General features: G+C 37.6%; 2 protein-coding genes across 3 annotated transcripts; both read right to left on the bottom strand.

The window, feature by feature from the left end:
• Positions 1-7,742: 7,742 nt before the first annotated feature.
• Positions 7,743-8,495, bottom strand: LOC121267237. Its single transcript, XM_041171082.1, has one exon. It carries the CDS (start codon positions 8,493-8,495, stop codon positions 7,743-7,745), a length of 753 nt encoding a protein of 250 aa, XP_041027016.1.
• A 3,441-nt stretch (positions 8,496-11,936) lies between these two features.
• LOC121267003 (superoxide dismutase [Cu-Zn] 2) lies at positions 11,937-19,410 on the bottom strand. Of its 2 annotated transcripts, XR_005940963.1 has the most exons (8): positions 19,228-19,387; positions 19,054-19,155; positions 18,816-18,911; positions 18,700-18,731; positions 18,348-18,423; positions 17,152-17,219; positions 12,474-12,527; positions 11,937-12,273 (listed from the first exon to the last, which is right to left on the bottom strand). XR_005940963.1 is itself a non-coding variant. In XM_041170887.1 (7 exons), exons 1-7 carry the CDS (start codon positions 19,307-19,309, stop codon positions 12,245-12,247), a joined length of 471 nt encoding a protein of 156 aa, XP_041026821.1. In that variant the 5' UTR covers positions 19,310-19,410; the 3' UTR covers positions 11,937-12,244. The 2 variants fall into 2 exon arrangements, 1 of the variants encoding a protein (XP_041026821.1); XM_041170887.1 differs by lacking the exon at positions 17,152-17,219 and having other exon boundaries at positions 19,228-19,410.
• Between the last annotated feature and the right edge of the window lie 709 nt (positions 19,411-20,119).

Here is a 20,119-nt window from a genome sequence, read left to right as displayed (position 1 = left end):
AGATATGGATTGAAGAAATTCCAGGTTTTCTTGTAAACTGCTTGGAAAATGATAAACTTTGTATTACTTAAAGTTTGATTAATGAAGTGTGAGGTTTATTTCAAAAAAAAAAAAAGGTAAAATACTAAAATAACAAACTACAAACATGAGCACATGACTCTTCCCAATTCTTTTCCTGTTATTCACAGCTGCTGTGTTGTCTTCCCAAAAAGCCCCATTTCCTTACTTGAACTTGGACTCATCCGTAGGCCGACCTCCAAGGCCTTTCTGCACCCTCAGAATCAAGCCCAATTCATGGGCCTCATAATAAGCCCTCCCTCTCAAAAAACTTAGCCCACCAGGTAGAGATAAGCTTCTTGAAGCTTCTACAGAACCTCCCAACTGCTAACCTCGACAGAAGCCCCCACCCACTTCACAAGTACCTCCGTGTGAGGTCTGTTTCCATGGCGGCTCACACGTCAGTCCAGCGCTACTTCTGTCTCGGGCAGGACTTCTCCGTCTTCATTGACTGGTGGAAGTGATGGCAAAGGCTAAATCTGGGCCCCCGAGCTTTTGTTTAAGGCAGGAGACATGGAAGACGAGGTGGATCCTTGACTCCACCGCCCCCAGGCACTGGGCCACCCTAAAAAGGCCATAAAACCTGGGGGGAAGTTTTAGATTGTGCCTTGCCACCACTGACTTCTGGAGGTAGGGTTGCAAGCAGAGGTAAACTCATTACCCTACCTCGAATTCTCTCTCTATTCTATGTAAATCTACAAACATTTTCATCCTTTGTTGTGCAAATTGGAGGTTTTCTTTCAAAATTTGTCTGATTTGTTCTCTAGTTCTTAGAGGTTTGTCTACTATGTCATTGGATGTAGTCCCTAGTACATATGTTGTTAGCTTAAGAGGTTGATAACCGTATAAGGCCTCGAAAGGAGACATCTTTGCAGAGGTGTGCTAAGAGGTATTAGACCACCACTCTGCAAGAGATAGCCACTACACCCACTATCTAGGCTTAGCCCCCCACGTAGCATCTTAAGTAACCTTCCACAGCCTTGTTCAAGGCGTCGGTTTGACCATCACTCTGTGGATGGTAAACTGAGCTATAGTTTAGGGAGCTATAGTTTAGGGATGTTCCTTGTAGGGTAAATAAAGCCTTCCAAAACGTACTGAGGAATGTAGGGTCTCTGTCAAACACAATGGCCCTAGGAAAGCCATGCAATTTGAACACCTCCCTTAGAGCATCCTCATTGGCTTGGCCAAATGCATATTTAAAATTTAGCCAATATCACACTTTTTTACATTTGCCTATTCACTTAAATTTAATTTCCACATTGGATTAGCCATTCACTCTCTATATAATAATAAAATATTATTAAATTAATAATTTTTTTAATTTATTTATATCACATTTTATAATTCTACCAATTTAATATTAATAATAATTATATTCTAATTAAAATAATATTAAAAAAATCATATTTTTAAAGGTCATTTAATGCTAATAACCAAAAATTGAGAATAAACTTATCTAAAATTCTATCTAAATTTCTTATTCACTAATCAAATATCTAGCTACACATTCATTTCAATGTCAATAAAAAATCTGCACCTACATAAACACCTACAAGTGGTTGGAGTGAGAAATTAATATTTTAATATTTGGTGAATCAATTGTGATTCTCCATCTTTGGCCAACCACTGTAACATAAATCTAAATTGTTTTAGAGATGCACAATCCAATGTAGGGTTTTTTTGGCACAAATTATCTAAATTTTAGCCATTCTTCAACTTTGGCTAAGCCAATGAGGATGCTCTTAGGTATACTTGAGCAACATCACTAATAGTGTAAAGGTGTGACAGACTCATGGAGTGGCCATACTTTGTGAGCCTGTCACTAACCACTAATATCACATTGGCCCCCTTGGATGATGGGAGGCTCTCCACAGAATCTATAGAAATTTCCTGCCAAGCCTATTCAGGAATGGGAAGGGGCTGTAAGAGGCCTGTAGGAAGGATGTTTTCATTCCTGTTGGCCTGGAAAATGTCACAACATTGACTATGTTTTTTATATCCTTTTTCAACCCATGCCAAAAAAAAAAAAATCTCTCTTGGCACGTTGATAGGTCTTTAGAAACCCAGAGTGACCCGTTGTTGGATTGCCATGTATGAATTGTAAAACCCTCTCATTGAACCTAGAGTCAGGGTTAATAACAAATCTCCCCCTCTTAAGCAGCAGTCCCTGCTGCACTGAGTACCATTTAGGCAAATTCTGATTAGACTGAAACCTTTGTAATGGATCCAATAGCTCAAGGTTAGAGTTGTAACTCTGCTTGAGTTCAATTACCCACTCAGCAGTGGGAAAAGAAATAATGGCTAGTAGTGCATTTTCTTCCTTAGAATCCCCATCCCTTCTTAAGTGGGCATCTGCCACCTTGTTCTCTCTACCCTTCTTGAATTCAATTTTAAAATCCTAGCCCATTAGCTTGGTAACCCACTTTTGCTGTGTTGGGGTACCCACTTTCTGCTCAAGTAGAAATTTTAAGACTTGTTGGTCAGTACCCACTTTTGCATGAGCACTGCCCCTATGCCACATCCACCAGCATCACATTCTATAGTGAATGTTTTTGTAAAATCTAGGAGCCTTAGAACTGGGGGTTGGGAAACTGCCTGTTTAAGCTGCTGGAAGGTCATTGTGGTTTCTTGGGTCCAAGCAAAGGCATTGTTCTTTAGAATGGCCGTTAGGGATGCAGCTATAAGCCCATAGTTTCTAAGGAATTTTCCGTAATACCCAATCAATCCAAGAAACCCCTTAAGGCTTTTAGGGTTCTAGGAATTGGCCACTCTAGCATGGATGCCACCTTGCTAGGATCTGCCTTAACCCCTTCTCTTGACACCACATGCCCCAAGTATTCCACCTCATGTACCCCAAAGGTTCATTTTGATAGCTTGGCATAAAGCTAGGTTTTTGCTAGAACCTCCAATACGTGTCTGAGATGACTCAAGTGATCCTCTAGGCAGTGACTATACACGTATATCATTAAAAAAAAATACCTAGCACAAACATTCTTAAAAAAGGTTTAAAAATTTCATTCATTAACCCTTGGAATGTCAAGGGTGCATTGTTAAGCTCAAATGAGATCACCAAAAACTCATAATGGCCTTCATAGGTACGAAAGGCCATTTTGGAAACATCCTTAGGGGCCACATACATTTGATGGTACCTGGACCTCAAGTCCAGTTTAGAAACTATAATTGAACTGTGAAGTTCGTCAAGCAATTCTCGATAACTAGGATTGGGAATTTATCTTTAATAGTTTTTTGGTTGAGGGCCCTATAGTCCACACAAAGGCGCCAACTTCCCTCTGCTTTACGTAGCAAAAGTATTGGGGAGGAAAAAGGACTTGAGCTTGGTCTAATCATTCCAGACTTTAGCAATTCTGTCAACAGTTTTTCAATCGCAATTTTTTGGTAAAAATGGTATCTATAAGGCCTTGTAGAGATAGAAGGGTTCCTTTTAGAAGGATTTTGTGGTCTTGTGATCTCAATGGTGGTAGACCCATAGGTTCTTCAAAAATACCCTTAAAACTATTGTAATAACAGGTTCACCCTAACATCCATATATGTTTGAGTGTGACTATCAAGCTTTGGCAATAACTCCATAGCTTTTAGCTGTATCAGTATACCCTTGGACCCATGACTAATATTAAATGTCACATTTTCCCCTACCTCAAGGATGTTCTACCCAGCTTCAACCCTTTTTGTCACAACCTCGTCCCGGGAAGGGCGGGATCTCGACGTACACACATTTCCTTTTCTTTTCATTTTTTTCTTTTCTCTCTCTTTTCTCTCTCTAGTAACATGCAATTAGCATGAACATGACACACGTGTACTCTAAATTTCTGATCTAATAAAGGGAACACCTAATAGACATTCTATTCGAATATATTCATCCATAAAAGACTCTCAAAGTTCATACGTTCATAAAAACATAACCCATCATCCATAAACAAAACTGTTCTAGTTAGGGAAGATCTTGAGCTTCTGTCTCTCCCTCTGTAGTAATGCCTTGCTCCCGAGCCTTTCATCATTACCAAGACATTTAAAACATTTAATATAAAAGTGAGTCGAATACTCAGTAAGTAGTACACCATGCAGTGAACATACTAGGCATTTATTCTTTTCTTTTGAAAACATGCATACATAAACATTTAGCTAATTCTTGACAATGCTTTCATGCATAACAGTTTAAGGGATAAGCCGTACTTTCATGCATAAACATTTAAGAAATAACTATGCTTTCATGTATAAACATTGTAAAAAATAATCATACTTTCATATTTCACTTTCTTTGGCCGGTACACACTATTACGCCCAGTGTGTTAGGATTAGCGGTCTTCCTTTGGACCTGGATTCCACCCGTGGCCATAGTTGGGAATCCCTTTCAGTCAGGGGGTAGCACTGGGTGCACTACTAGTACTACTTACCCAGCATTACAATCTACCCATTCCTTTGGTACCCTTTTCATTCATATGGCCGTTACGTATTTTCATACAATAAGACATTCATTCATTCAGTCCTTTCTTTCATTCATTTCAATCCTTTCAGTCATTTTCATTTAACAGTTCATTCATGGAAAACGTTGTTTAAAAGTATGAACTTAAACATCATCTTTTCATTTAACAGTGCATTCACGAACAAAAACATCATTTTAAAAGTATGGGTTTAAACATCATTTTTCATGGCATCTATAAAGCGTTAGTTCATTGGGTAATTTAACATCAGTTCATAGAGACATCTTAGAACGTTCTCCTCGCGTCATTTAAAGCATAAGTTCATATGGACATTTTACAACACTTTCTTCGCGTCATTGAAAGCATCGCTTAAAGCATGAGACGTTCCTTTCCTTTGTAATCAAGACATTTTCATCATCTTTCTTACTCCGATGCACATGCATTTTTTATGAAAATATACATTTCCATGCTGTACTACATATAGAAATAATTAATAAGTTTATTAAGAGAGTATGTATGGAAATCTCATGACTTAGAACCTACGTGCATGTATTACCTTATACACATACATACAATTATAATCGATATGGTGTTTAACAGGGGCTATCAAGAAAGGCTTGTACATATTATATACATTTACTCTTTCTTTAGAAGAACATTTGAAAAGAGAGAGAGACATTCTTTCAAAAAGAGAACTTGGTGTAAGAAGTATGGTCATAGCTACTTACCTCTATGCTCCTCGATACTTCCAACTTCAATATAGATCCTATTTCAATAAATAACATAAACGTGTTAATACTCATACAATAGTTTTTAGCCCTCCATTTAAAAGAGAAAGCCAAAATATTACAATCTAGCGTCCCCCATCCTCTCTGTCCTTCCCCTTTCTCGGACTCGAGAACCCCTGAAGCGCACTGTAAGCATCTCAAGGAAAAGAGAGAAGTCAAATATCGTAGGCTTTAGATAAGATTCCCTAGTAGATAGCTAAGCTATCACAAACTTGAGTAGAAAAATTGAAAGTGCGGAGTACCTCCAAAAGGAAAGACCAATCAACCTGATCATATATTTTAGCCATATCCACTTTGAGAATAATATTACCGCCATGGGCTTTCTTATTAATATAATGCACCATTTCCTGCGTCAGGGAAATATTTTCAAAGATGTTGGGACCCGGAATGAAAGCACCTTGCTCAAGAGAGATCATGCTTGGAAGAAGACTTGTCAACCGATTAACCAGAATTTTTGAACAAATCTTATAGAACACCGAACATAGGCTAATCGGTCTAAACTTATCAAACCCAATAGAAACATCAACCTTCGGGAGTAAAACAATGAAAGAGGCCGAGTAGAACCGAGGCAACTGCTTAGAGAGGAAAAAATCCGAAATAGCTTCAAAGATGTCCACTTTAACAATTTCCCAACATCTCTTAAAGAAACCTGCACCAAAACCATCTGGACCGGAGAACTGTTAGAAGGAATAGAAGACAAAGCCTTAAAGATTTCATCCATAGTCGGAATACAAACAATACGGCCATTATCATCATTTGAAATAACATGCGAGATAAGATAAGACAAGTCCGGCAAAACAAGGGGAGGATCTGCTTGAAGAAAACCAGAGAAATACTCAACCGTACCCTGATGGATGGCTTCAGGTGACTCGAACACGATCCCATCCGCAGCTCTCATGCCAGATATGCGCTTGCGCCTCTTATTAGCCAAACATGCATGAAAAAATTTAGAATTTCTATCACCTTCCACCTTCCATTTTAACTTTGCCATCTGAGCCAAACGAATATCCTCCCTATGTCTCCAAGAAGACAATTCCTGAGAGGTCAAGACTAACTCCCTGTCATCACCAACATTCCATTCATGTTGAAGCCGGCTTTCAAGCCTTTCCACCTACCCCTCAAGATGGGCAATATGAGAGGTAGTTCGACCAAAAACCCTCTTATTCCATTCTCAGAGTACAACCCGAAACTGTTTAAGTTTAATAGCAAGCTTTCATAAACCCCCACCAACCACAGGAACCATCCAAGCCCTCTGTACCCATTCAAAAAATTATGGGTGATCAACCCACATTTGGTGAAAACGAAACGAAGAAGGACCATAAGAGAGAGGATCAGCAAATAATTCAATGTGCATAGGACAATGATTCGAGGTGGACCGAGGAAGATAAGAGCAAATAGCATTAGAAAAAGGGGACAATAAAGTAGCATCCATAAACATCCTATCAAGTTTTGCCCAACTCCGGGATAACCCCTGTTGGCCATTGCACCAGGAGAATTTACTACCCTGAGTTTTCATATCAATCAAACCACTCTGATCTATCCAACTATTAAAATCATCCATAGCAGCCCGAAGCCTAGGCCGACCTCCCCTCCTTTTCGAGTCGGAACGAATAATGTTAAAATCACCTGCAAATAAACAAGGCTCGGCTCCAACATGATTCAAGCACAAATCAGCCCATAACTCCTGTCTATCACTCCAAGAACATTTAGCATAAATGAAATGACATAACAAAACCTGATTACCGGCTTCAACACGAGCCAAAATAAATTGAGAAGTCATACCAGTAATATGAACCACAACGGCATTATTCCAGAATAACCACACTTTCCCACCAACAGCTTCCTTAGACGTGCCATTCTCAAAATTCAAACACCTCATCAACCTGTGAGCTTGATCAAAATTAGTAAAAGGTTCCATTAAAACAACAATAACAGGCTTGAGAGACCCAATCAACTTCTTTAACCGACCTTTAAAGGTACGATTCCCTCTAATGTTCCATACAAAGATGGAGCCAATCATAGAGAAAATTTAGTGGTTCGGGTTTGGACCCGAGTAGAACTCCTGACTTTCACAAACTGTTTTTTTGAATAAGTTCTTTTGGCAACAAAAACACCCTCTGACTCCTTGTGATAATCCTTCTCCTGAGGCAAAACATCCAAACCAAGATCAGGTTCCGGGTCTAAAACCAAGGTCCCTTCAAAAAGCAATTCATTGATATTTTTTGGACTCTCATGCACTTGTGCCTCTACGGCTTCCGGAAAATCCCTTGCTTCACGACATACATTCCCTGTTTCAGTAACTATCTCAGGGACTTGGTGTACAAGAGTAATAGACTGCTCTTGTACGGGACCAACGTAATAGGGTCTCCAGTCAACTCAGCAACCACCCTCTACGTCTGACCAACGATGGAGATTGCTGATTACCCATCTGCAACTCAGACGAGGACGACTGCACCAACTAGAACTCATCAAGAATTTTCCCAGAACTCGTATGACCAGCCACCTCAGAAGACACCACCAAACTCTTATCCTGTTGTATACTCGACGGACCCCCTGCCTCTAGTTCCTTCCCAAACTCATTCTGAACCGTAGCTTGCTGAACCACCTCAATCTCAGGGGTCTTATCCTTCAGATCCTCTCCATTAGTAACACGTTTTTGCCAAACCCAAGTCTTCTCCCCATTCACAGCCTTCCTAACACGGCACGTACGGGAATTATGTCCCTGCACTTTGCATCTACAACAGAAAGCAAGTAGAGTTTCATAAATAATTTCTTGTTTGCGGCTTGAGGGCATACCAGGGACTCCAATCCAGAAAAAGGGGATAGGTTGAACTGCCACATCCATCTCCACACATAGACGAGCTCCATCTGTGCGAGTTACACATCGGGTAGGATTGTCTCTTTTGATGAACTTGCCAATAGGAGCAGTGAAAATACGTAAAAACAACTCATGATAGAAGTTAGGAGGCAAACCTGGGAGCACAATCCAAACCGGAACCATGGAGGGTTCCTCTTCCTCACTGAAGTCAAGATTCCAGTGGAACGCACGATAGAAAACTCCATCTATATCGCAGGCTTCACGAGACAAACCTTTCAGGAAATCATCCTCAGACGAAAAAACGGACAAAGACGTTGCGAGGACGCTGCATAGCAGAGACCATTGGGGTACCTTCCAAACCCCAACGACAGCGTATGAAAGCTCTAATGGCATCCAGAGAGGGACGGATCCTAAGAAACTTTAGGACTATAGAGTATTTGAAAGGCTCAGCCGAATAGGAGATCTCCTCTTTCGAAAACTGAAAATATAAAACACCATCTGAACTCTTAGGCAAACAAGGGGGGACAGCAACCTCGGGGAGAGGCTGGGGCACAGCCACAGCGAGTTCTGCAAAAGAACGTCTCCCAGCCGCGATTGCATGCAGCCCTACATAAAACGAGACCGTATGAGAAAAAGAAAAGAAACCCTAGCAGAGCTCTAGAAACAGCTTTCACATGAAAAATTCTAGATAAAAAGTCATATAAATTCAATACTATAAAAAGTCTAGATATTATATAACTAAATTCAATACTATACTAGTATGTGCTAATTATTATAGAATAATATAATTATACTATAATATGATTAAACTACTAGTCTAGTATATGTAAACATCGTAACATTACTATCATTCATAGTCAAATATAGAAATAATATACTTGGCTAGCTAATAGTGAGTCATATGTAATAGTCTAGTATAATAATATGTAATTAGAAAAATGGGGTAATAGTCTAGTATAATAACATGTAATACTATTATAGTATAATAACATATAATTAGACACTAGAGAATTAGTAATTGTTAATAATCACTAGTAACAATGAAATAGGCCATGTTTGGGAAGTGAGATGACTTGAGACCATCTCATCTATTCTCAAAATTTCTCATAATTTTTTTTCCAAATATCATTCAAACACAAAATATTTTTTAATTTTAAATTTTTAACTTTTTCATCTAATCATTACCTAATCATTACAACTTTTTCAAATTTCCAAACAAAATATATATATATAAAATAAATAAATAAATAAAAACTAGACAGCTTTTCAGATTTCAAAATAAAAATAATTTTAAAAATTATATTTAAACAATTTTTTAATTTTATAATATTTTTATTCAACTTTTTCTCTCTTTTTCCAAAACCCAATAAAGCATCGTAACTCAAGTTCTAACTTTAAGCTCCCCACGAGTCACGACTAGGGCTACAAATGGTCCGGTCCGGTCCGGTCTGGAGATGGACCAAATGTTCATCATTTTTCCGGACCGGACAGGACCGAACACCCAAAGGGAGCTATCGGTCCGATCCGGCTTAATTTTTTTTATTTTTTTAAATAATTAATAAAAAAATTTATTTAAAATACTAAATTAAATTAAGTGACTTATTAATATGGATTATATAACAAACTCAATAAAAAATATTTTATATAGTCAATGATAATAAATTTGATGAAAATTATTTTATTAATTTATATAATTACTATATAATTAACCAATTGATATTATATATTAGTTAATTCATAGAATATTAACAAATGTTAATAATATATTTAAAATTTTATATTGTTAATAGTGATATGTTAGATGAATATATATATATAATATTGTTAATTTATAGAATATTAACAAGTATTAATAATATATTTAAAATTTTATATCGTTAATTGTACAATTATTATATATAAAATATATTTTTTTTTTTCATTCGGTCCGGTCCGGTCCAAAAAAACCTTGGACCATGGACCGGACCGAAAAGTTTCGGTCCTCTAAAATGTGGACTTGACCGGACCGGTCTAAGTCTCGGTCCGGTCCAGTCCGAACCGAAACGGTCGGTCCGACCGGACCGTTTATCACCCCTAGTCACGACCTCAAACTTGGCTCTCCAATCTCTCTCTCTCATCTCCCCCTATCGCTCTATGCATTCGTAGCTCCTTTCTTTTGGCTCGGTCAAGTCATTCTCAACTTACAGTCACCAACCACCACTATCCCTTACTATCAGCTCATTCTCATCCAGGTGTCCCCGACGTCTCCCCTTTTGGGTATTTTTCTCTCTCTCATCACTACCCTTGCTATTTGGAGGATGCATGTGTTTGTGAAACTTAGATCTGTTTCTATTCATACACGCATGATATGAATGGGTATCGGGCCAACTTCTCGGTTTGAAGAGCGAAAGTGATCAAATTAGAATGAGAGCTACTAGAGATACAGAGAGATCCCACAAAGGAATCTCACACACTAATGTGATACACTGCTAATGTGCCACTTTTTTCTCTCTCTTTTTCCCCCCTCTCCTCGTGCCTCTCCCCTCCTCCCCCTTTCCCAACCCCTCACTGACATTATCGTCGCAGCCTCTCACCAACATCGTCGTCGAACCATCCTCACCCCTTGCCAACATTGCTGCCGCACCCCTCACCTTCTTCGCCACTCGCCGACATCACCCTTCACTGCAACTCAGTCATCTTCCTCGCTTCCGTTGGTCAGAAAAATAAATAAATAAATAAAAAATAAAAATAAAAATAAAAAATTAATTGGTGTGAGTTTGTGGGATCCATTTGTTTCTATAGTATTTTTCAACTAAACACAAAATCTGACTCTACACCAACTTCGATCCTTTTTAACAAAGTTGAAGCCGTATCAAATCTTTGGTTAGTCGGAGTTTGGACTCAAACTCCAATTAATTTGTAGTCAAAGTTGGAATTCCTAGATACCGACTGGGACAAAATCGATGCTCAACTGTTAGGGACCTTCTTCCTTCAAGAACAAAAAAGAGAAATAAATAAGAACTAAAAACAAGAAATCCAAGAACGGAAATCTTGTACGAAAAACTCTGGATCTTATTCTAGGCAAAATCTTCCTCTACTGTAATTCTTCTACAAGTTTTTCGATATCATTTTCTTCTTTCTTCCACTATTATATTCTGCTTATACAAAACGCACCATATCACAACTAACGTTCGAATTATACAAAATGCTCCGTTCTATTTATTCACAACACAATCCTAAACGCCCGTTTTGCTAATACAAAATGCCCATTCTCACTTTGTATATAAAACGACTCACTTCATTAACCTACACGCACCGTTTTGAACTCACTATCACCTCCCTTCCCGTGCACATAACATCAACCCTAACTATTGTCAACAGAGTGGCTAGACCACTCCGGATGGTTGGACCAACCCCGCGACTTAGGGAGCGGCATTCCAAGGGTGGCCAGCCACACTATGGCCATTAAGATGAGGCCAAGCCACCCCACTATGGCCACAACAGTTTGCCTGGGCCACCCGCACTTTCCAAGCTAGATGGACCACACGAAAATAGTATTACACGGATGATCCAGCTACCTCCTAGCCACCATTTTTTTTTTTATATAGTTTTTTATACATCTAATTTTTTAGGTTTTAAAATATAAGTTGGGAGGCTTTCTTAGAAAAAAGAATTTAACTGGAATATTTTGATGAAATTCTCACCAAAACATAATATGTTGTTACCAAACCAAGGAAAAAAAGAGAAGATAATATCAATTAAAGATATTCTCATTCCCTTAAGAATAGATGTACCTATTCCGCAAACCAAATGTACCTAATTCTAAGTTGAAAACCAAAGCAACAGTTCACAGAGTTTAAAAAATAATGGACTGGTGCACGATGGCAGTAACTTTTGACAAGCATAACTGGGACGTCTGGTGGCATCCGGCTGTTTTGTATGCCACTGTCATTTATTACCAACAATTTTTCTGAGCTTGCTGTTATGCCACCGTCATGATGATTAATAACCTTACCCCATTGTCATTGATGAGAACTACTTCCAATTTTTATCATGTAAATTCCAAGTGTTTTCCAAGGACATTACAGAAATTTTCTACGTGGTTATTGGGTAATAGTATAAACTACACATTGCATCATGGTTTCTCTTACAAGCAATGCAGCCTAAACTGACGATTGAAGTCCAATGATACCTGACCAAAATTTGATTAAAAAAATGTCAGGCTCTGTATGTATGAGGGATGGAAAAAGAGTTAAATCGAAAAGGTTCAATAGGAACTGCCGCCGGAAGGTTTCACGACTGCATTCCCTACCTTACCCAACCAAGAAGGCTAGTTTTGCTGACCAGTTAGAAATTGCCAGCAAATGCACAAAGCTAAAGAACAGAAATTACCACATCCAACTCTTGCACCTGCATTCCCGGTAGTCTTGCTCAGTTCATGTCCACCTGTTGCATTAGCCTGTATAATTAGCTCAATTTCCAAGAGGAATGTGATGATATACATGTAAACATAAATACAGTTACGGCTGTGTTAAGGATAAAACCAAACAAGGAACTTAGAAATATTTTAGTAATCCTGGATGGCCATGTGCGAGCATATATCTCATAATTCTTGCATTTACCAACGAGAAACAATGCCCACTTTGAGCATGCTTCCAAAAACAATCTTGCAGATAAAAGCTTTCTACACCAGAGGTCCAGGCCACCAAAAACGTCTAGGCATCTTCAAAATAACATCATCCCTTTACTTCATGCATATATAGGAAAGACCCATAAAGGTTTCTTCACGCAATACCAGAAACTATCCTTAATTCCTACCTCAAAATAGAGATCCAAATCCTAAGTCCCATTCTAGGCATTTCTGGCTCACAGGAGTTGCTCATATTTTTCCCATGTAAATTTATCACCTGCACAAAATTCTGTTATGTAATTTCTAGAGAATCTTGGTGAAGAGGCAGAGTTTTTGTAATTGTTTTTTGAGTAAAGACTTTTTGTAATTAGTTATTGCATTTAAAGTTCTCTTCATATTTCTTGCTTGCATGACCTTCCAGAGGCATGATTCCTTAAGGCAGGTGTACCAGACAATCCATACTTGCATGTGATGTTAAGGATGTAAATGCTTCTAAAGTAGAATATGATGGCATACAAAAAACTGGCACTGTTGGTCTAAGTTAAGCTTCTGGTCTAACCAGTTGAATGTAAAAGGATATTCAATGAAAAATCCTCAGCAAAAAGGGTTCACTTCTTTTCTCCTACTATGACACATGAAAGTACAAAGAATCTCCTTGGGTTCCAACACATCAAACACGGTCAAATTTGAACAAACATGGTTTCTATTTTTGGAAAGTCCTTCATAAATAGGGTATTGAAGTTCAAACGAAGGTCTCAAGGTCGAGATTATGAAATTAGGGAACTAAAATGTCTGCTGCTACTTTTGCACTCGGAGAGTATTGAATAGATGAACATTTGGGAGTTATGATCAACACTTAAAATGCCCAAAGGTTGGGGCATTTTCATATTTTCACGATTTTTTATAAAGAATAATGAAATTGGGACATAGAAATCACCTTTTTTTATTGGCACCAGATATACTAATCCTAGAGGTACACACTCTCGGCAATGAGTTTCCTACAAGTACACCTTGAGTAATTCAAGGGAAATTCCCCTAGTCCAATAGCCCGTAGAAATTGTTTGTGCTCAAGGGTTCAAACCTTAGACCTAGAAGGAGCATCCAGCAAGACCAAGGCCCTTACCACTTAAGCCAACCCCTAAGGGTTTTTGTGAATGGTATATTGAGAGAACTTTTCAAAACTTTGTAAATTTATGAGGAAATCATCACAAAACTCTAATCATATTATTATGGGAAGAAGTTAAAAAAAAATTATGTGGGCTATTATTAATGAGGTGGCTGGCCCTAACATGTGGACTAAAGGGATTGGGTTAGGGCCCAATGGGTGGGCTACCACGTATGGATTTTAAGCGTCTTTAAATGGGCCAATGGGTGACCTAAGATGTAGACTGAAGGAATTGAGCTATTATTTTTAAACCCTAGAGCTCAATTTTTAAATGGGTTCATCCTCACGACAGTTTAAGGAGATGCTTGGGGAATGAGATAAGATGAGAATTTTGTGAATAGTAATAAGATGGTTTGTGTATAGTAGTGAGATAGTTTGAGTTAAGTATTTATTGGATTTTAGGAAAAAAGAGAGAAAAAGTTGAATAAAAAATATTATAAAGTTAAAATATTGTTAGAATATAGTTTTTTAATATTACCTTTATTTTAGAATTTGAAAAAGTTGAATTATTTTTGTTTGAAAGTTTGGAAAAGTTGTAATGATTAGTTTGAAAAGTTGTAATGATAAGTTTGAAAGTGATTGTGTTTGAATAATGTTTGGGAAGGAAATAAGACGAGATGAGATAAGATGAAATGAAATGAGATGGGATAAGATGGAAATTGTTTTCAAACATCCCCTAAATTTTAAGGAGTCTTAAAAAAAGTATATGCAACATCCTATCCCTAACAGGAAATGGGTGCAATTCATCTGCACTATAATGTAGAAGTACTAGTCGAACTTAGAGCTCAATGTTATCACTTAGAGATCTGACTTTGCAGCACTCTATGTGGGACTTGGCAGGCTTGCAACGCCATCAAAAACTATCAGAAATACGAAAAACCATCATAAATATTTTCGCACATTTCTGAGTTTACGGCAAAATATCACTACTTAATTACCTATATTGGGATCAATTTTACAATTAATACATAGGGGTCACTGGCTTTGGTAATTAAATTTCAAATACACTGAATTTCATGTGTGATTCAAATCAAAAGTTCTAAGTGCTACAGGAATCCCTAAACTGTGGGCCTGATCTTCCTAGAATTGATTAAGCATTGACTAATCTAGAAATATTGTCAGCATAGTTAAAGATTCAGAATTTGAATATTTTTCATTTTATTTTTTCTTTCAGTCACTATTAAGAAATAAACAGTCAAGCTGGGTTGAAAATAATGATTTTGATTGCCTTGTTTTACATATATTAAAAGTATAAAAAGCATTATGTATGTTAAATCATCGTGAAGGGCACTCCAATTGGCTTCTTTAATAGTTCCCATGGATTGAGACAAGGTGACCCACTATCTCCTTACTATTTTTCATGGTCAGGGAAGCTTTGAGTAGAATGTTGTTCGCTGCCAAAAAAAAATGTTGTCTGCTGTGTTTGGGGGGTGCATTTATGACGGGCTTTTTGGTGAGGGATACTCATAGGGGAATTCTTAACATTTTTCATTTGTTATTTGAGGATGACACAATAATATTTTGTGATGCAGATCAAAATCAAACCTAGTCATTAGGGGCACTCCTGTACTTTGAAGCAGTTTCTGGAATCTAAGAATTGGTCCCAGTGGGTAATGTCAACAATGCGCGGAGTTTGTCTAGTGCTTTGGGATGCAATGTATGTTCTCTAACCATGAAGTACCTTGGTCTACTCCTGGGTGATCCTTTCAAAGCTAAGGCAATTTGGGATGATGTGCTTGAGAAGGTTGAGCATAGATTGGCAAGACGGAAGAGACTATACTTATCAAATGGTGGTCGCACCACATTAATTAAGAATGCCCTTTCAAATTTACCCACTTATTTCCTTTCCTTGTTTCCTCCTCTGGTTGGGGTGGCGAATCGCATTGAGAAGCTTCAATGTGATTTCCCTTAGAGTGGACTAGGTGAAGACTTTAAAGTTCACCTAACTAATTGAGAAAAGGTGTGCACTCCAATTTTCAGTGGAGGTTTGGAGGTTCAAAAAATTTGAGTGCATTCAATTAGAAACTCTAGGGGAAATGGTTATGGCATTATCAACATGAGAAAGAAGCATTGTGGAAGGTGGTGATTGACTCTAAATACGGTAGTGCTTGCGGAGGATGGTGCTCTATGGAGGGGTAAGGAGCTTATGTAGTGGGGCTGTGGAAAAACATTAGAAGTGGTTGGGAACATTTTCGTGGCATACGAGATTTGTGGTGGGGGATGGCTCCAAGATTAGATTCTGGCATTTGTTGCAGAGATAGAGCTCTGAAAGACTCCTTCCCTATGGTTTATAGGATTGCACATGGACAAGAGGCATCGGTGGGGGAATTATTGGAGATCTTAGGCAATACTCTTCAATGGAATGTCTCCTTCCTCAAAGCAGCCCATGATTGGGAAGTGAGCACTTTTTCAGAGTTTTTCAACATGTTGTATTCCACAGAGCGATGAAGCCAAGAGGCAGATCAGATGCTGTGGACTCCTTCTCAGAAAGGGAAATTTTCTGTAAGCTCTTACCATAATAGGACCACCTTTCAAGAAAGCATCTTTTTCCCTTGGAGGAACATTTGGAGTAGTAAGGCACCGTTGAAGATTGCCTTCCTTGGTTGAAGATTGCCTTCTTTGTATGGAAAACTTCCTTGGGGAAAATCTTGACCATGGGCAACCTACATAAATACCAAATTGTTGTTGTAGAATGGTGCTATATGTGCAAGAAAAGTGGTGAAACAGTTGACCATTTACTACCTTGTTTTGAGGAACCTATTCAACATAATAGGGCTAGCATGGGTGATGCCAGGGAAGGTGGTTGATCAGCTTGCCAACTAGAGAAGACTATATGGTGTTCTGCAAATTGCAGTTATTTGGAATATGGTCCCCATTTGCCCTATGTGGAGTATCTGGAGGGAAAGAAATGACAGAAACTTCAAATATAAAGAGCGTTCAATGGAGGAAATCAGGTCCTTTTTTTTTTTCCTTAAATATGTTATTTCTTTGGATAATAGCTATAGATTTCAATGGGCTTAATATTTGGGAATTCCTTGTATCTATTTGTTCTTAGCTCTAGGTAGGTGCATACTCTTGTATACATCCTATGTACTAAGGCTTTGCCTAGTCTTTTATTCTCATCAATCAAATTTCTTACAAATAAAAAAAAGTTATAAAGGTAGTTGCAAGTGTTAGATCTCATATTGGCTACTTACTAGATAAAACTGGGTTTTATACCAGGTGAAATTAGATTTTATTGGTCATTCTAGGAACGTTTCAAAACATAGACCAACTTTTTGGGGTTACAGGACAGATGTGGCTAGCGCTTTCCTTAGCTCGTTACATATGTTATTAGAGCCACCTAGTAAGACAAACCATGTAATATAAGCTGTACGATATGACCCTAACAAAGACATTAAGAATTTAATATTGAAAGTATGTTGGTTCACACTGGGAAAAGGAATAACACATATAAAGTGGGTTAAGTATCCAAAATTGACTATATGCAAAGTGAAATAGACTTTTACAAGTGACTATAGAGATGCTTATATTAACTAGTCTTTTTGGGGTAGTGCAATTACGGTAGAGCTTTCCCTTTATAGTTATGCCATATGTGTAAGAGCTTAGAAATTAAACGTAAAAAGAACTGGGCTTTTCTAGCCCACATAAATGCCCCAAAGCTTCCATTTCTTTAACAAAGTGTCAAAGCTCAATATGCTTCTTCCTCTATTGAGTCAAGATGATGAAATTCCATGAGAAATTGGAGTTCAATATACACTTTAGGTGAAAAGAAAAAACAAAAGTTAGATTTTTGTATAATTACCTAAAAAAAAAAAAAAAGAAGAAGAAGAAGAAGGTTTTGTAATCATAATCATCCTCAATACAAAGATTTAAATTGATTTGACCAATCAAACACCAATTAGTAAGGTAAAATTAGCCAATTTCTTTTGTGTGGGAGACAAAAGCTTGTAAGGTTGAGTAAACAGAATTAGAAGGGGCAAATTAAACTTCCCCCCACCCCCCCCCCCGCGAGGCACAAGGCAAAAAATTCTGATATTGTTTTTTAGAGAAGAAAAATTACGAAATGACTTGGATCTATGGATTTGAAAATTTGAGTACAAGATCATGCAAGGAGTTCTACCCTCATCATGGAAGTCACAAATTCAACCACCTGGGTGTACACAGGTAATGTGAACTTGGTAACTAACATGGTCTCAGAGCTTGGTTTAACCAAAGGGTCTTTAGTTAGAATCCCGGAAACCCCCCAGTGAGTGCCTTCTTCCGTTCTTCCCATGCAAGGCCCACATACTAATATTCAGAGGGATTGCACACAGAAGGGGGGCCATAATGTGAGCTTGATATTTAATGTTGGCCTACTTCCTTGTAGCTTGAACTTCTACGAATGACAGTGTCTAACAGATACTTCGACCATCTAAGTATATATCTCTATGTCCCATAAACATTGTCTGAATGACTTTAATAATCTTACCTCTACCAAGATCATCAGGATCAGCGTGCACAACAACCGCCCTCCCAAGTATGGAATGAGGACCACTGAGCAGAATCTACAGATGATTATGGCAAGAGAGGGAAAATTAAAGATATGAGACAAAAATTCAGGTGAATTAAACCCCGCAATGACACCGTGGAAACATAAAACGTAAAACAACTCGAGGACAGTTTCCAAGAACAAAAATCCATCCATTGGGACTAACAAGAAATCATAAGTACCAATCAGAAGAAACTAACTGGCACGAGAAAAATACATTGAAATAAAAAGGAAAACGTAACAACTATAGAACTGACGTCTGGAACCTGATATTACAACCTAAATTGATTACCTGATCATCCTTGATGGAAATTTCAGCTACTCCTGAAGAGTTGAAATTATGGTATAGATGAGAAGGTATCTCATTACCTCTATAGTATCAAATTACACACACATAACTGCACATACCATCTGGGCCTGCAACAATGTTACCCAAATCACCAGCGTGACGCTCTTTATCTATAGGAGATCCATGATACTTCTTCAGTGGGTTGAAATGAGGACCTAAAATAATAAATTTGAAACATAGCATCCATCCCACAAATTAAACAATACCCATAATCGTAAAGAACATAATATTGCACGAAAGATGAAGATTCAAGACAAAACGTATAGACAGAAACACAGAGAGTGCCAGAGAAGATGCCAGTGGAGTTGCAGCCATTGGTTGTATCGCCAAGAGCGTGAATATGGAAGCCGTGAACCCCAGGTGAGAGTCCGGTAATCCTCCCTTTCACATGGGTTGAGCCTGTAACATACAAGAAAAATCAGTACTAAAACACAAATTCAACTGTCCCATGAATTGGACATAGAGAGAGACCGCAGGGGTTCTGGACAAAATGGAGAGAGCCTCTAATGTTGTTGTCCCCGGAGATGAGAGCCACAGCTTTCACAGTACTCATTGTTGCGCTATGTCGTGTGCGACTGTGCGGGGAGCTTGGGCTTGTTAATACTTCGAGTGCATTCTCCCTGCGTCTTCCAAATTTTGGATAAATTTAAAAAAATGAATCACAAAATTTTTTAATTTATCTCATTTCGTATAATTATTATAATTTTTTTAAATTCTTACATAAAATAAAATAAATAATATATTTTTTAAATTTAAAAATAAAAATAATATTAAAAAATATATTCTAATAATATTTTATTCAATTTTTAACTTCCATCTTAACTCATCTTATCTCATATGTAAAAACTAAATTTATATCTTACCATTTCCATTCTCAAAACAACCGCACAAGGTCGCATGGTAGTTACACAAATATTTTTAAAATTTCTCATTTTTTTTTTAAATCAAACCAAACACCTTTATATTTTAAAAAAGTTCTCTATCAGCTTCTCAATTCATTAAATCATTATCATCGTTATCTAAGCACAATAATCAACATAATTTTTTAACAACTCCAAAATTAAAAAACTATTCAAAAAATTATAATTAAATCAGATTTAACAGCGAAAGCCTCAGGCTCTTTACAATAACCATAAATCCATTCAAGGACCCCATGTGACGTCCTAAAATTTTATTTAGGATTTGACAGAACTTTAAGCGTGAAAATATCTTCATTCATGGCCGTTAAAGATGCAATATAACTAATATCTATCTAATCGTATGTTATATTCGCAATAAATAATTTTTTTCTTTGAACAATACTATGTACCAGAAGTAATATATATCCCAAAACATAAATATATTTTATAAAATTCCCATGGTA

This window comes from Juglans microcarpa x Juglans regia, chromosome 5S, assembly GCF_004785595.1.
Source record: "Juglans microcarpa x Juglans regia isolate MS1-56 chromosome 5S, Jm3101_v1.0, whole genome shotgun sequence".
NCBI classification, from domain to species: domain Eukaryota; kingdom Viridiplantae; phylum Streptophyta; class Magnoliopsida; order Fagales; family Juglandaceae; genus Juglans; species Juglans microcarpa x Juglans regia.
The sequence above is the reverse complement of the archived record's forward strand: the minus strand, read 5'-3'. Positions and strand labels throughout refer to the sequence as shown.

Coding starts and splice junctions, on each gene's coding strand:
- LOC121267237 (XM_041171082.1), bottom strand. CDS start 8,495: ATGCCATTAGAGCTTTCATACGCTGTCGTTGGGGTTTGGAAGGTACCC.
- LOC121267003 (XM_041170887.1), bottom strand. CDS start 19,309: ATGAGTACTGTGAAAGCTGTGGCTCTCATCTCCGGGGACAACAACATT. Junction 19,156..19,227: donor TTTTGTCCAGAACCCCTGCG/GTCTCTCTCTAT, acceptor TGTATGTTACAG/GCTCAACCCATGTGAAAGGG. Junction 18,424..18,699: donor TTTCCATCAAGGATGATCAG/GTAATCAATTTA, acceptor AATCATCTGTAG/ATTCTGCTCAGTGGTCCTCA.